The following is a 13,121-nucleotide window of genomic DNA, read 5'->3' on the forward strand; positions in this document are numbered from 1 at the left end:
TGCCTGGTCAAAGTATCAAGTCTTCAGTGGAAGCTCGGACTAATAGACCCACGAAGGGATTTGCATACCGACTTGGTGGCTCAACCGTGATCCCCAAGCTCAAAGGCCGTCGTCCTAGCTGTCACAGTGATCGTTCATCGCCAGTCTTCACTCCTCCACCGTCCAATATCGCGAGCCACCATCCGCCGGTCCAAACTTGGAAAGCAAATATTTGAATTAGATAAAAAGCTCATCTAATTTGACTTTGGAGTATATTGCTTCCTTGTTTGAAATATTGCAATCTGATGCGAATCTTTGAGTAATATTATCATATCCAATAAGTTCCCGAATAGCCTTTAAATTAGGAATTATTTCCTAATTTCGTAACGTGCTACGGTCAACAGTCTGATTTCATGCCCGAAATATGACTCGCGATCACACGGAAAATCGTTAATCCGATCTCCCGCCCGAGATATGATTCGCGATTGTGCGAAAGATTGGCCAATCCGATCCTCATGCTCGAGATATAATTCGTCAATCTATTATTTCTAAATTTAAAAGGAATATGGATAATATTTCTTGTGATTTGGTGTCGTTGGATTGCTATTTCTTTCTATCTTTGTTTGATTTGAATTGATCTTGTTTTTTCTAAAAAAATCCAAACAGATTAGATACTATTGAAGTAGATGATTTTAAAGATAGATTGCATGTTTAAATTAGAGAATTTCATTAATTTCGAATTTCATAGAAAATTACAAAAAACACCACTTGCATGTCATATTAGAGTATTTGCATTTTAATTAATTCTCGTCATTAGAAATCTCACGTCGAGGTTCATTTGCGTGCCATATTAGAGATAGTGCATTTAATTGTTGTTAGAATTAGGGCATTTAAATAAATCATATGTCGCATGTCATGTTAGACGTAGAATGCATTGCATACAGTTTAGTTTTCATTGAATCAGAGAAAACCCTAAAAAAGGATTTGAGTGAAATTGCGTGCTAATTAGAAATCATATTAGGGTTGTTGATGTGATTTTCTAACTAACATTGTACAACCTTTCGTTGCTTCAAGGTAAGTTTTCCTCCTTATCTTTGCAATTTATTTACTGCTTTGCATTATTGAGTGTTATATTATTGGTTACACATCCGCATGATTACCTCTCATGTTAATGGATATGTTTAAAATCAATCCAAGTAAGGGCATTAGAGAAATCTAGTGTAACCAAGTCCCCGAATCCATAATCTCTGGTTCGTAGGAGTAAAGTAATTCTCCCGATACTTTATTTGGGTTTCTAATTGACCCATAAAAAAATAAATTAGTGGCGACTCCTGATTGAAATGATTTGCATGTTAAGAACTTGAACCTCAAGTCGCAAATTTGTATGGGTTTGGAAGAGCCTGAGTTAAGTCTAGACTTAATAATCCATTAGCCGAAACCCTAGGTGGTGCACCGCCGAGGGAGGTTTAGGTCGCGACAAACATTTATAGATTGTGAAAGTCTGTTTCACTTTAATATAAAAATGTCAAATTTTTTAAAAAACGGGAAGTAAAAATCACTTCAATCATTAAGCAATGATACTTGCCATATTCAAAGAATAGATGGATCTTGTGTTTCAGAGAACCAATTAAGTGGAGAGAACATAACCTTTAAAAAAAATTATAATTTCTTTCCTAGAAACTAATGCGTTGTGACTGTGAGCATGCAATGAAATTCTGACCTAAAGGTGTTTATGCTACTGTTGTTCATGCTAATCCCACGTTAACGATGCATGTAATTGACAACTCTTTACCACGCCATAAATTAAGACATAGACCGTTAATAGCAGTATAAAGAGCCCCTATTTAACAATGATTAATTTTAACCACGCCCTTTGATCCCAATTTTGTCTTTATTTAAATTCATGATTTCCAGTTAGCAAAGTTTGACGTAGTGTCATGTAGTTATTACGGAAAGAAAAAAAGATTTCACCTTTTATCTCATCACTCCCATATATGAACCATAGAATGGTGACATTGCCCCCTCAGTAATCACTAAGTATTTGAATGTCAACCCACGAGCTGCCTTAATTATCAATCTTAATCATGATTACTTCTTTGGTGGCTCAACCTGTTCTAGTGGTGCAGCAACATTGTGATCCCCCCACTCCAAATTTTGCTTTTTATGAAGAAAGATTCGAGTGCTTCATTTTGCCTATAAATTCCACCCAAAGGACCACCAGATCATCACACCAAGCGGAGACACTCCCTCGTCACATAAACTGGTATGTCCTCAAAACCCTAGATTTCAAATATCTTCTTCCTGTATCATACCTCATCTATCGAGAATATGTTTAAGTGGTTTCGAGTAAAGTTAATTACCTCTTTCTCTTTAGTTCTTGAAACTAGGTGCAAAAGGAAATCGAGAAAAATGGTTTTTATTAGAATCAGTAGGTCATAAAATCATCTTTTATTGCCTCCATGAAAAATAAATTATACGAGTTTTGTTGGACGATCATTGTGTGATTGTAAATCCACCCTTTCAGGTCAAGCAACTGAATCCAACCATGAAGGCAGCATTTGCGCTCTTCCTTGTCCTTGTGCTGATTGTGGTAGCTCTACAAGCCCATGCAAAGCCCATGAATCTGCAGGGGCGTCAGCTTGCCGATGCGAGCATGGGCCGCAAAGCTGTTGCTGGCAGTGGCGATGCTACCGTTTCTTCTACTTCTGCCGCTACTATTACTTCAAGAAAGACCGATTCCACCAGCACTACTAGTACTTCTTCTACTCCTACCACTGCTACTACTACAGGCAACACCGACGCTCAAACCGGGCCCCAGCGGGAGAAGAACGACGAATTCAACTACTACTCAAGCACTCCAGTCGACTCCAGAGGCTATGGTCACCGTGTGATCCCGTGCCCCTGCCCCTAAACTGCCCAGTTGGGAGGTGGGGATGGTCAGTCTAATGTAAATTATAGGATGAATGAATAAGTTGGGGAACCTCTTGTTTAAAGCATAGATCTTATGCATGGCACATGTTGATTTCCACCAGAAAGTTGAAATGATCAGCTTTTTTTAACCCTTTATGGTGTCTCTCTTCCGTGATTTATGTGTGATGCAACATATATGTCACGATCATAGCTAGCCCTTAGGCCATACCTGCTATGTGGTTTGTCCCACTACAAGATATGGAAATAAGAAACCTGGCCGTAGCTTGGTTTTATGTGGTTATAGAATCGTGTCTCCTCTGAAACTTCAAGGTTAAGGAAAGGATGTTACGAGAGACAATCGGGTACCAAAAAGAGCCACGAGTAGCATCTTATATTCTCTTGTATGCGGAGGTTTATTAGGTAAAGAATTTTCGGTTCAACGAAAACTCTTGATGTTGGAATGGACGAGAAAGAAAGGGAGATATAATTTCACTTGAAGAAAATTTTTTGAGCATATGTCGTATATCAGTCGAAACGCAAGTTAACATAAAATGGTATTTTTTTAAATTCAAATGTAAAGTCTATTGGATTCATATTATGCAAGCATTTCAATTGGCTCGTCACATCATGCCAAAAATATAATTGATACATATAGTACTTTCTCTTAATTTTGGATGTGAAGTTGGATTTCTGTCGAGGTATGTTCTTATGTTGGTAGGAATTGAGAAAAAGCTTGCAAATTTATAAACGAATATCCATTCATATATGATTTTGTTTAACTTAACGGCACATGAGATATATAAAACTAATCAGAACGTAAGAATGCATACTTTTAAGTGTTTATTATGTATCTACTCTCAGGTACAAATAAGAAAGTAAGCATTTTAGTATGGCTAAGCTACGTATGTGTTCGGTTGATATCCTAAGATCTATGTCTTTGCAGGATAATATGTTATGGAGAGCAACTTTGCATTATTGACTTCCCTCGACTGCTCATTTCATCAAATTATGTAGCCGAGGTTATATTTGTGTCATTATTCCGCTAATTTGCACATTGGATACCATTGTATATATGCAGTGCAACAATGAAGAAGGGACTTCCTTTAAAGTTCCTTCTGATCTAACAATGCCGATGCGTCTAACTCGCAAATGAACCTTGAATTCGTTCATATGCCCGATCAAACTAGCTACTTTCTAGAAGATAACGGTTTCATGTTTCCGTTTCTAGAGGTGTGTAGTCGAAGTGAAGAGATCAAACATAAGGCTCGATAATAATTTGCTTCATGTTTCTAGGATTTTCATGTTTGGCGCTTTTTGCATTGTCAAATCTATGGGAGTTTTCATTGTAAACCGGTCTTAAAATCACTTAACCACTCGCATCAAATATCCATATCTTTACCCTTCATGTGTAAACCCAGCGTAAGTATCAGCTAATTTTCATTTGCTTCTCCACAAGAATTTCATCACTGGATAAAATTCTACCATAGTGAGAGTGTTCCAACATTACACGTAATATTACCACCGCAATACAAATTTTCTCTTTGGAAAGGTTTCTTGATTACCAACTGTTAATTATCCTTCATGAAACTTCTTTGGATGTGACTGAGACTTGAATTTAAATGCGCAACCGTTTATTTGAAAGCTTAGATTATTGGGAAATGACATCGATTATATCAGTCCTTTGATACTCCTCGGCACATGAAGGGCCTGAAGCATGCAAATTCGATACATGTGTGGGTGAAAGAACATGTGGAAACCTAAGATACTTACAGACTTAGGTTTCCCCAAAAAATGGTAAAAGTGGGTGTGAGAAATCAGATTCGAGTCCTCAAACTTGACACCACTCGCTCTAGAAAGAGATTGAAAGACTTGGGTTACTTACAGACTTCATAATAGAAAAAGATTTCATCTTTTATCTCCTTACTCCCCATTACTAACCCTAGAATGGGGACATTGCCCCCTCAATAATTACAAAAAATGCTGAAAGATGTTGCATTGGTGAGGCCTCTTCCAATAAAATCACAATAAAGTAAATCTCACTGTTGTCTCTGCCTGATGATGGATGCTGGAAACAGCTCGAATATCCTGGTGAAGCATATCTATTTGTTTCTTGACCTTGATTGGTCGAAGTCGTAGGTTAGCTTAGTGGTGTCAATAAGAGTCTGTTCAATTTTTTTGACAGAGGAATACAATATATGCGAGTGTGGATGCTGCGCTTCACAAAATTCGGGATACATCAGAGGTGATTTAATCTACATTTTAATCTTCTTATTCATTTACTGTTGTCGATGCTTATAAAGGGCTCGTTTTATACAGGTTGTACAAGGTTTTGCGTCAGACTATTTGAAAACCCCGCTTGGTGAACCAGTCAAGGGGAAAAAGAACAAATCAAGCACTGAGCTGTGGCTGGAAAAGTTCTACAAAAAGAGATGAGACGGGGAGCGCGAGATCGAGATCGAGCTCTCCTTCAATGGCGTCTTCTGCTCTCTCATCTCTCTTCTTCTTCTCTCTCTCTCTCTCTCTCTCTCTCTCTCTTAAGTGCGAGGGTGGCGCGAAACTGAGTCTATATTGAGGGATCGAGAATTATAAATTAAGAGGACGGCAGAAAAAAATTTATATCTAACATTTGCAATATTATTATTATTTTTAAAGATAATTTCACTCGGTATTCCAAATAATTATTGGCAGGCTCCGCCGACTATATGATTATATCCTTCTTTGAATATGCCATGGTTATGAACATGTTACCATCTTTTTTGTGCATTGTAAAACATAATTCGCGATTTTTCGCTGTGAGTTTTGTAGCCTTTTTTTAGTTAAATGTTATTAAAATGAGTAGACGCGAATCTTATTTCTCCATCTTCCACTTTTCTTTCTCGATTTCTTTCGCAAATCACACATATACCCCCTCTCTCTCACACACATAAACACGAGTCTAATTCGTCACGACGAAGACGAATTTTCTCGGCAGCATATCCAAGGGCCTCCTCCTGCCTCAATAATTACCCACCCTTGAGGAGAGGCGAGCAAACACTATCGTGACCCGACGTGATTAGTCAAGCTTGAGTGTTCTAAATTAAAAAAAAATTTACCCGATTAAAATTATCAACTTTACTCTCCCAAATTTTTCCTCAGTCCGCAAATTTTGACGTAGTGTCAATGTAAATATTGCACATCGGAAAGATTTCACTTTTCATTTCATTACTTACATTATTCCTCGAACCCTAAAAAAGATTGACTCAGTAGTGCCTATGTTCATACCACTAGATCAAATCACTCACAAATCACATAGGTTGCATACTTGATCCCATCTGAAACACAAGTTTGCATACGAATTTTGAGTTGTGAATTGATTCTATCATCACATTATTCGTAAGACTAGTCCATCTCGATTTTTTCCAATCTCTCGAAATGGAATTATGAAGATTTTGAAAGTTTGATCATATGAGGAGCCTTGGATATCAAATCTTAATCATCATTACTTCTTGGGCGTGGCTTAAACCTTTTCCAATGGTGCAGCAACAAAATGATCACCCCACTTCAAACTTGCTTTTTTTTTCTTCTTTACAACTTGCTTTGGAGCTTTTATCTGCTGAGGCATGCATTCGTAGGTAGCTTCAAGTTAGAGATTATATACTTGAAACATCATAATCTCAAAAACTTTTCTTTTATAATTTTTGAAGCATGGTGCAAATAGAGAAATGATCCTTGTTGCAACTGATACATCTTCCAAAAACAAAAAAAAAAAGAGACTCTTGTACTATCAGATGATCGTAATATCATGTTCTAATTAATCCATTCTTTCCGTGATTAGGCGATCGATTCCGATTATGAAGACAGTACTTGCAGTCTGCCTCGCCCTCGCGCTGGGCTCGGCAAATTTCGCTGATGCTAGGACTGCCACTCTTGCTGGTCCTAGAAGCGAGAGCGACCAGACTGGTTCTGTGGGGACCCAGTTGCTTGCTTCTGGTGACAGCACCAAGAACGAAGGTTTCGGTACCAATTCAAGCGCTCCTACCGACGCCTCAACTGAGAATTCTCACCACACGCTCATAACAGTGTCTGCCAACAGCAAGCTCGGAGGCTGCTAAAACTGCTTGGCTCGACAAGATGAGGGTCGACCGATCATATCTAAATTACTAGGTAGCAATGACCAATAAATTGCTAACTCTCCATGTTTTCAGCATAGAGCTTATGCTTGGAAAATGCTAAGTTCTGAACAGAAGGTCGAAAGATCAGCTTGAGCGTGTGCATGTAAGTGTGGTGTTGGTCCTATTTTTATGTTATATGCAAGCATCATACGTACATATTATGAATATCATCGATGTGACCCGGTCTTTGCTTGGTTTTTTTATGGTCATGAAATCATGTCTATTTGCACCAAACTTCGACCTTAGGCAACACAACAATTGCAACACTAGATAAAACAATTCGCTGCTTAAGGGCTAACTACAACATGTTACCCAAGAGGAAACCTAAGGCAACCGAGAGCGCAAATGTTGCGCTAGACTTGATCATTAGGAAGCATAACCAGAAGCGTAGCCTTAAGCATGGCAGCTTTTTTGGTGGTTTAGCTTTTTATTTCAAGGGTAGACCAAGATCCACTACAGGTCCGTTTACAACTCCAGAACAATAACAACAAACTAAACAGACCAGATACTGGTAACCATTCACCTACAATGCATTCGAAATGACAGTAACTATTCACAATCTATTAAGCTGCACATACCAGTAATGAAGACATAGTTGAAGTGCCTGTATTGAAACCCGCAGATGATTACGTTGTATAAAGACTTCGCTTATTGGAGAGGCTTGTCGTGAGTAAATTTCGTGTTGATATCACTTATTGGAGTCTTTGCTTCTTAGTTCGAGCCACATTTATGCACTTTACAAAAGTAAAAGAAGGAAATATAATTATACTAGACGCATGGCCGAGTTGGTGGGCGTTTTCCTTCCCTCAGAGAAGTTCTGGGTTCGAATCCCCGCTCGGTTCCGTAATTTAAGTGGGGGCCCTAGCGGTGGGTTGCTGGGCTAGTCTCCCCCAAGGTATAGGCGCCTCGATTACCTATGCGGGCTCATCCCCGGGGAATGGTGGCGGATCCTCGGTTACAAAAAATAAAAAAATAAATATAATTATACTAGACGCTGCGCTTGGGCAAATTAACGAAGGCTTGGGCATCTGCGATATTTTGAAATTAGATGGCCCGATGAAGGATCGTTGATGTGGTTATGTGGACTTCAGAAGCAAGTTCAGAGGGGTCCATTGCACCAAAGCAATGAATTAGAGCTGCTGTAGGGTTTGAACACTCTGAATAATTATCCTGCTAACTATCTATAAGAAGATCAAAAGAATCTCTATTGGACGACTTAGTTTTTCTTAAGGATCAGTCTGATGATTTTCAATACTTGGACTATGTAATATGAAATCACACTCATCATTAGCAATAAGATTTGATATTTTTTTAATAATTGTATGGCTAGACAAGGATCATCATTCTTGTGATAGAAAAGATACAGCATTGATCAAATCTACATTTTCTTTTAATAAAAGCCCAATCGGAATGTTTTCCTTGATCTCGTTCATGTGGATTTTGACTCCTCCACTTTGAGAGTTTGAGATAGAATGCTGTCGTGAATCACCAAATGAGGATTTGTTCCACTTGATGTTAGAACACTTAGCCCAAGCACTCTCAATGGCAGATGACCCCTGGCGTGCTGAGGACGACCACTTTAGTTGTGGCCATCTCAGCCACCACTTGCAGAGGACGAACATAATCTTCTGCCCCCACATTCGGGATCCGACGGTAATTTTTGAGTTAGATATTTGCGAGCAGTCGCAGTAACTTTTTTCGTGGTTCAACATTGAAGAGATTGCATTGAGTAGGATGGAGATACGATATTTCGCATTTCTTCAAGTGAAAATCTCATTACAGTTGTATATATTTATTGATGATTTGGACTAAGTTATTTACTACGCATGACATGATGCCAAAACGAACTAGATGTACGTATGTATATAAATTACTTTTTGATATGGCGCATGTTGTATTTGTTAGGTTCTTTCAGTCTCCCTCGCTTTTCGATAATTTATTCTGTGGTCAATCTTCTCTGTTATGTAAAACCCTAGGACCTGTAATTGCAGTTAGATTACTCCAAGTACTCTCTCAGTGTTTAATCCAATGACACCATGCATATGTTCTCACATTTCTCATCAGTAGAAAGTTAAGCAGGTCTAGAACTAGCAAGTTTAAGTAGATCCTTTATAAAAATTGAAGTAGGTCAAGACCTACCCAACATTAAGTAGATAGAAAAAATACATCTCTCTCGCTCTCTCTGGGATGTGTGTGTCGCCATCTCGATGATGCAGCCAGATCTTGAAGTGAGATGTAACAGCCGTGGTGCTCTCGGTGAAGGCCTCTTGACCATCCATATCTCGATGTGAGCTTTGTTGTTTTCCTTGATCTGGCTCTCCTTCTGATTTCTTTCATCCGTGTGTGTCGTCATTGCCGACTCAATAACAAGCAGATCTGGCCCTCTTGTCGCCGTCTCGAGATCTGTTATGGAGAGCTCTGGTTTCGATCAGGGAGAGAGAGAGAGAGAGAGGACCGAAGATGGCTTTGTGGTGTTTGAGGAGTCACTGGCAATAGTGACTGTGGACATGCTGGTTGTTGACGAGAGTACTATTATCGCCGGTTACGGTGGTAGCTACGGCAGCTTCGACAAGTGGTGGATGTGGCTGGTCTAAGAGAGAGGGAGTACTAAACAACAGCTACATGGCTCTTGTATTAATCTGATTAGCTTGATTCTAAGCATTCCATACTAATGTAATGAAGATTTTATCAAAGTTTCGCTTCTAACGATTCATTGCGTGCCCAGTGATTATCGCGCTGTGACTATCAATGAAAAGCTGGATTTTACGTGTTGTTTTATGCTACTCTTCTCATGGAATCTCCCATTAAAGAATGCATGCAATTATTTACACTTTTACCTCGTGATGATACTAGGACATTCAACCGTTAATGGCCGTTAAATAGAACCTATCTACTTAACAATTATTAATTTTAACCACGGCCCTTGGATCCCAATTTTGTCCGAAGAAATTGGTCCTCCAAGTTAGCATAGTTTAATGTAAGTATCTTCCTGCAATTATTGCATATGGAAAAAGATTTCACCATTCGTCTCATTACACCCATTGCTGAACCCTAGAATGGAGACATATAAACCCGTCACTAATCATAAACTATTTGAATGTCAACACACGAGCTGCCTTAATTATCCATCTTAATCATGGTTACTTCCTTGGGTGGCTTATCCTCTTCCAATGGTGCAGCAACATTGTGAACCCCCCCACTCTAAACTTGCTTTTCTTTCCTCTTTTTTTGTTTCTAGAGTGCTTTTGGAGTGTTTGTTTGATGAAGAATGCATTCTTCTCTAACCCTAGCAACAGAACAATTTTACTTGCCTATAAATTGCACAACAATATGGACCAACAAGTCTTCAACACACCAAGTAGAGATTTCTCCGTTGCAGAAACTGGTATGTCCAACAAAACCCTAAATTTCTATATCTTCTTTCAGTACTGCAACTCATCCAGAATCAAGAAGTATGTTTAATCCCTTTCAAGTTGTGTTAATTACTTAGTTTTGAATTCTTGGTAAAATATGTGAAAGGAAATTGAGAAATGCTTCTCGTCGAAATCAATAGGTCTTAAACCAGTGTCTTTATGGCTTTGTTTAAAGAAAAAAGTCGGTTATTTTTTAATGATCACCTGTGATTGTATAAAGTCCGTCTTTCAGAGTCCAGCTACAGAATCCGATCATGAAGGTGATATTTGCGTTCTTCCTTGTGCTCATGCTAACCACGGCAGCTCTACAAGCCGATGCAGAGCGTCGGCTCAGTGACACGAGCATGGGCCACAAAGCTAGTGCTGGTGATAGTGATGCTACCGTTTCCACTGAAGCTGCCGCTACTACTACTGCTACTTCAAGCAAAACTACCGGATCCCTGAGTACTACAAGTGCTTCTACTCCTGCTGCTGATGCTACAAGCAACACGAACGCTGAAACTGGGCCCCAACAACATGAGAAGAACAACGGTCATGGTTACTTCCCGAGCGCTCCGGCCGGCTACACTCCTGGGGGTTCTCACCATGTGATAATAAACGGGCCATGAGGAGGCTGAATTGATCGGCTCGGAGGGGGGATTGGTCGGTGTCAATGTGAATCATAGGTAGTAATGAAATGAATAAGTTCGCAAATTCACGTGTGAAGCATAGATCTTATGCATCTGGCACCTTTAGTTCCACCAGAAAGTCGATGAGCCTTTGTGTGTACCCTCTGAACCACAAAAAAGGGAAAAAGAAAACTTTTGTGTGATCGTATTGTCTATTGTGTGATTTATAGGTATGCTGCAACATTATATATAATCAGCTAGCTCTTAGGCCAAACTGCTATATACATACACATATATATATATGTATGTATGTATGTATGTGTCGCATGTGTACTAAAAATTGACGAATAAAGAAACCCGGGCCCAGCTTGGTTTTGTGTGCTTATAAAAACTTCTTGACTCCCAAAATTCAAGATTAAATAAAAGGGCTGGGAAAGGATTTAGGCGTTAGCAGAGATTATTGTACAAAGATGTGTTGAGCAACATTACATTCTCTCTGAGGGCGAAGGTTTATCAGGTAAAGCATTTGGCTTCGATAAAATCTTTTGACGTTGGAATGGATGAGGGATCATGCATGCATCCCTTTTCACGTCTGAAGGGTTGGTTGAGTGGTTAAACGCTTAGTTTGGATACGATAGATCTTGTATTCAAATCACAATGAGCCGTACTCGATGCGTGTGAATGGGGTGATTCGCATGGACTCGTGAGAATTAGTCGAGTCGAAAGGTTTAGATATTTCGTGTTTTTAGGAAAAAAGAAAAAAAAAACAGGAAGAAAGGATAAGATAAGAAGAGAGATATAGTGTTTACTTAGGACGATCCTTGGTACTTTGTCGATTAGTTATATCATGTGCGGATGGCAAATGGAGAAGCAAGATAGTTGATGATACCGAAGTGGTAGGAGATTTAAAAGGTTGTAAAAGTGCAACAAAATAAATGTTAAATGGTAAATGCACACCCCCTGAGGAATCCACCTTAGGAATGATAAATGGTATACAATTCACCACTTAATGAATTCAATAAAAAAAAAAAGATACTAGTTAAGATAAAACCTAATCCAAGAGTTCGATTATGAAACTTATCAATAAAAAATTTTTAACCATCAAGAAAATCTTAGAGAATTTTAATTAGACTCAATTTAGAGCAACCTCAAAGCATAGACAAGTTTCGATACACCTTATTTTAAGACAAGACCAACAATCCTGATCAATATATAAAGAACATTGACTCTTGACTCAAGAGACTCTGGGAACAAGATAAAATGCATAGGAGTAACTCCTAGAAAGACTCAAAGACTTATTCTTGAGTAGACTCAGCATCACTTGGTAGATTAAGCATGACTTCCTCTAGAAGACTTCAAATAGCATCAAACTTGATACATTAGAAACCAGATAGATAAAACTTTCTAACTACATACTCTGAGAGCAGATTGGAGCACGAAAATCTTCAAAAAAGTACAGAAGAAAGTGACTCTTAAAATTCCGCCAATAGTGTTGAACTTATCCCCCAAACAATTTACATTAAGTGTTGAGCAAACTTTTAGTCTTGTTGAGAAAAATTTTCATCAGTTGATCCTATCAGAGGATGGGATCCTATGCGGTTTATGTCCGGGTATCGCAATTTAAAGGTTACAAGCTACTGAATGCACATGTTCTGACATACATGACATATATAGTCTCTAAATAGATCAATTACGTTATTGCTAATTTAGACTTCATTCAATAACTTTAAGTCCATTGGAAACATAGTGAAATTCGGCGTTACGCATCATCCATATCCATTCGCTTTTGATATATGTAATATATCTAATCCAAGTTTGACGTTTCCTATAAAACTAAGGTATCTCTCCATATGTAAATAATATGAATCTGCTATACTGGTTTGATGATCGACATCAGTACTAAATACCTGAATCAACATCAATGCCCCATTTCTTCCACATAATATGGTGATCCTTGTGATCTCTCTCTCTCTCTCTCTCTCTCTCTCTCTCTCTCTCTCTCTCTCTCTCTCTCTCTCTCTCTCTCTCTCTCTCTCTCTCTGAATCTGCTAAATGTACCT

At 38.7% G+C, this 13,121-nt stretch overlaps 1 protein-coding gene across 1 annotated transcript; it reads left to right on the top strand.

Moving 5' to 3' along the window:
- Positions 1-2,196: 2,196 nt before the first annotated feature.
- LOC130138511 (uncharacterized) lies at positions 2,197-2,890 on the top strand. Its single transcript, XM_056312735.1, has 2 exons — positions 2,197-2,242; positions 2,504-2,890. Exon 2 carries the CDS (start codon positions 2,525-2,527, stop codon positions 2,888-2,890), a length of 366 nt encoding a protein of 121 aa, XP_056168710.1. The 5' UTR covers positions 2,197-2,242; positions 2,504-2,524.
- Positions 2,891-13,121: the final 10,231 nt, after the last annotated feature.

The sequence above is a fragment of the Syzygium oleosum genome, unplaced genomic scaffold (genome assembly GCF_021117445.2).
Source record: "Syzygium oleosum isolate NSW1041296 unplaced genomic scaffold, Sole_v2.1 Sole_v2.06, whole genome shotgun sequence".
NCBI lineage: Eukaryota > Viridiplantae > Streptophyta > Magnoliopsida > Myrtales > Myrtaceae > Syzygium > Syzygium oleosum.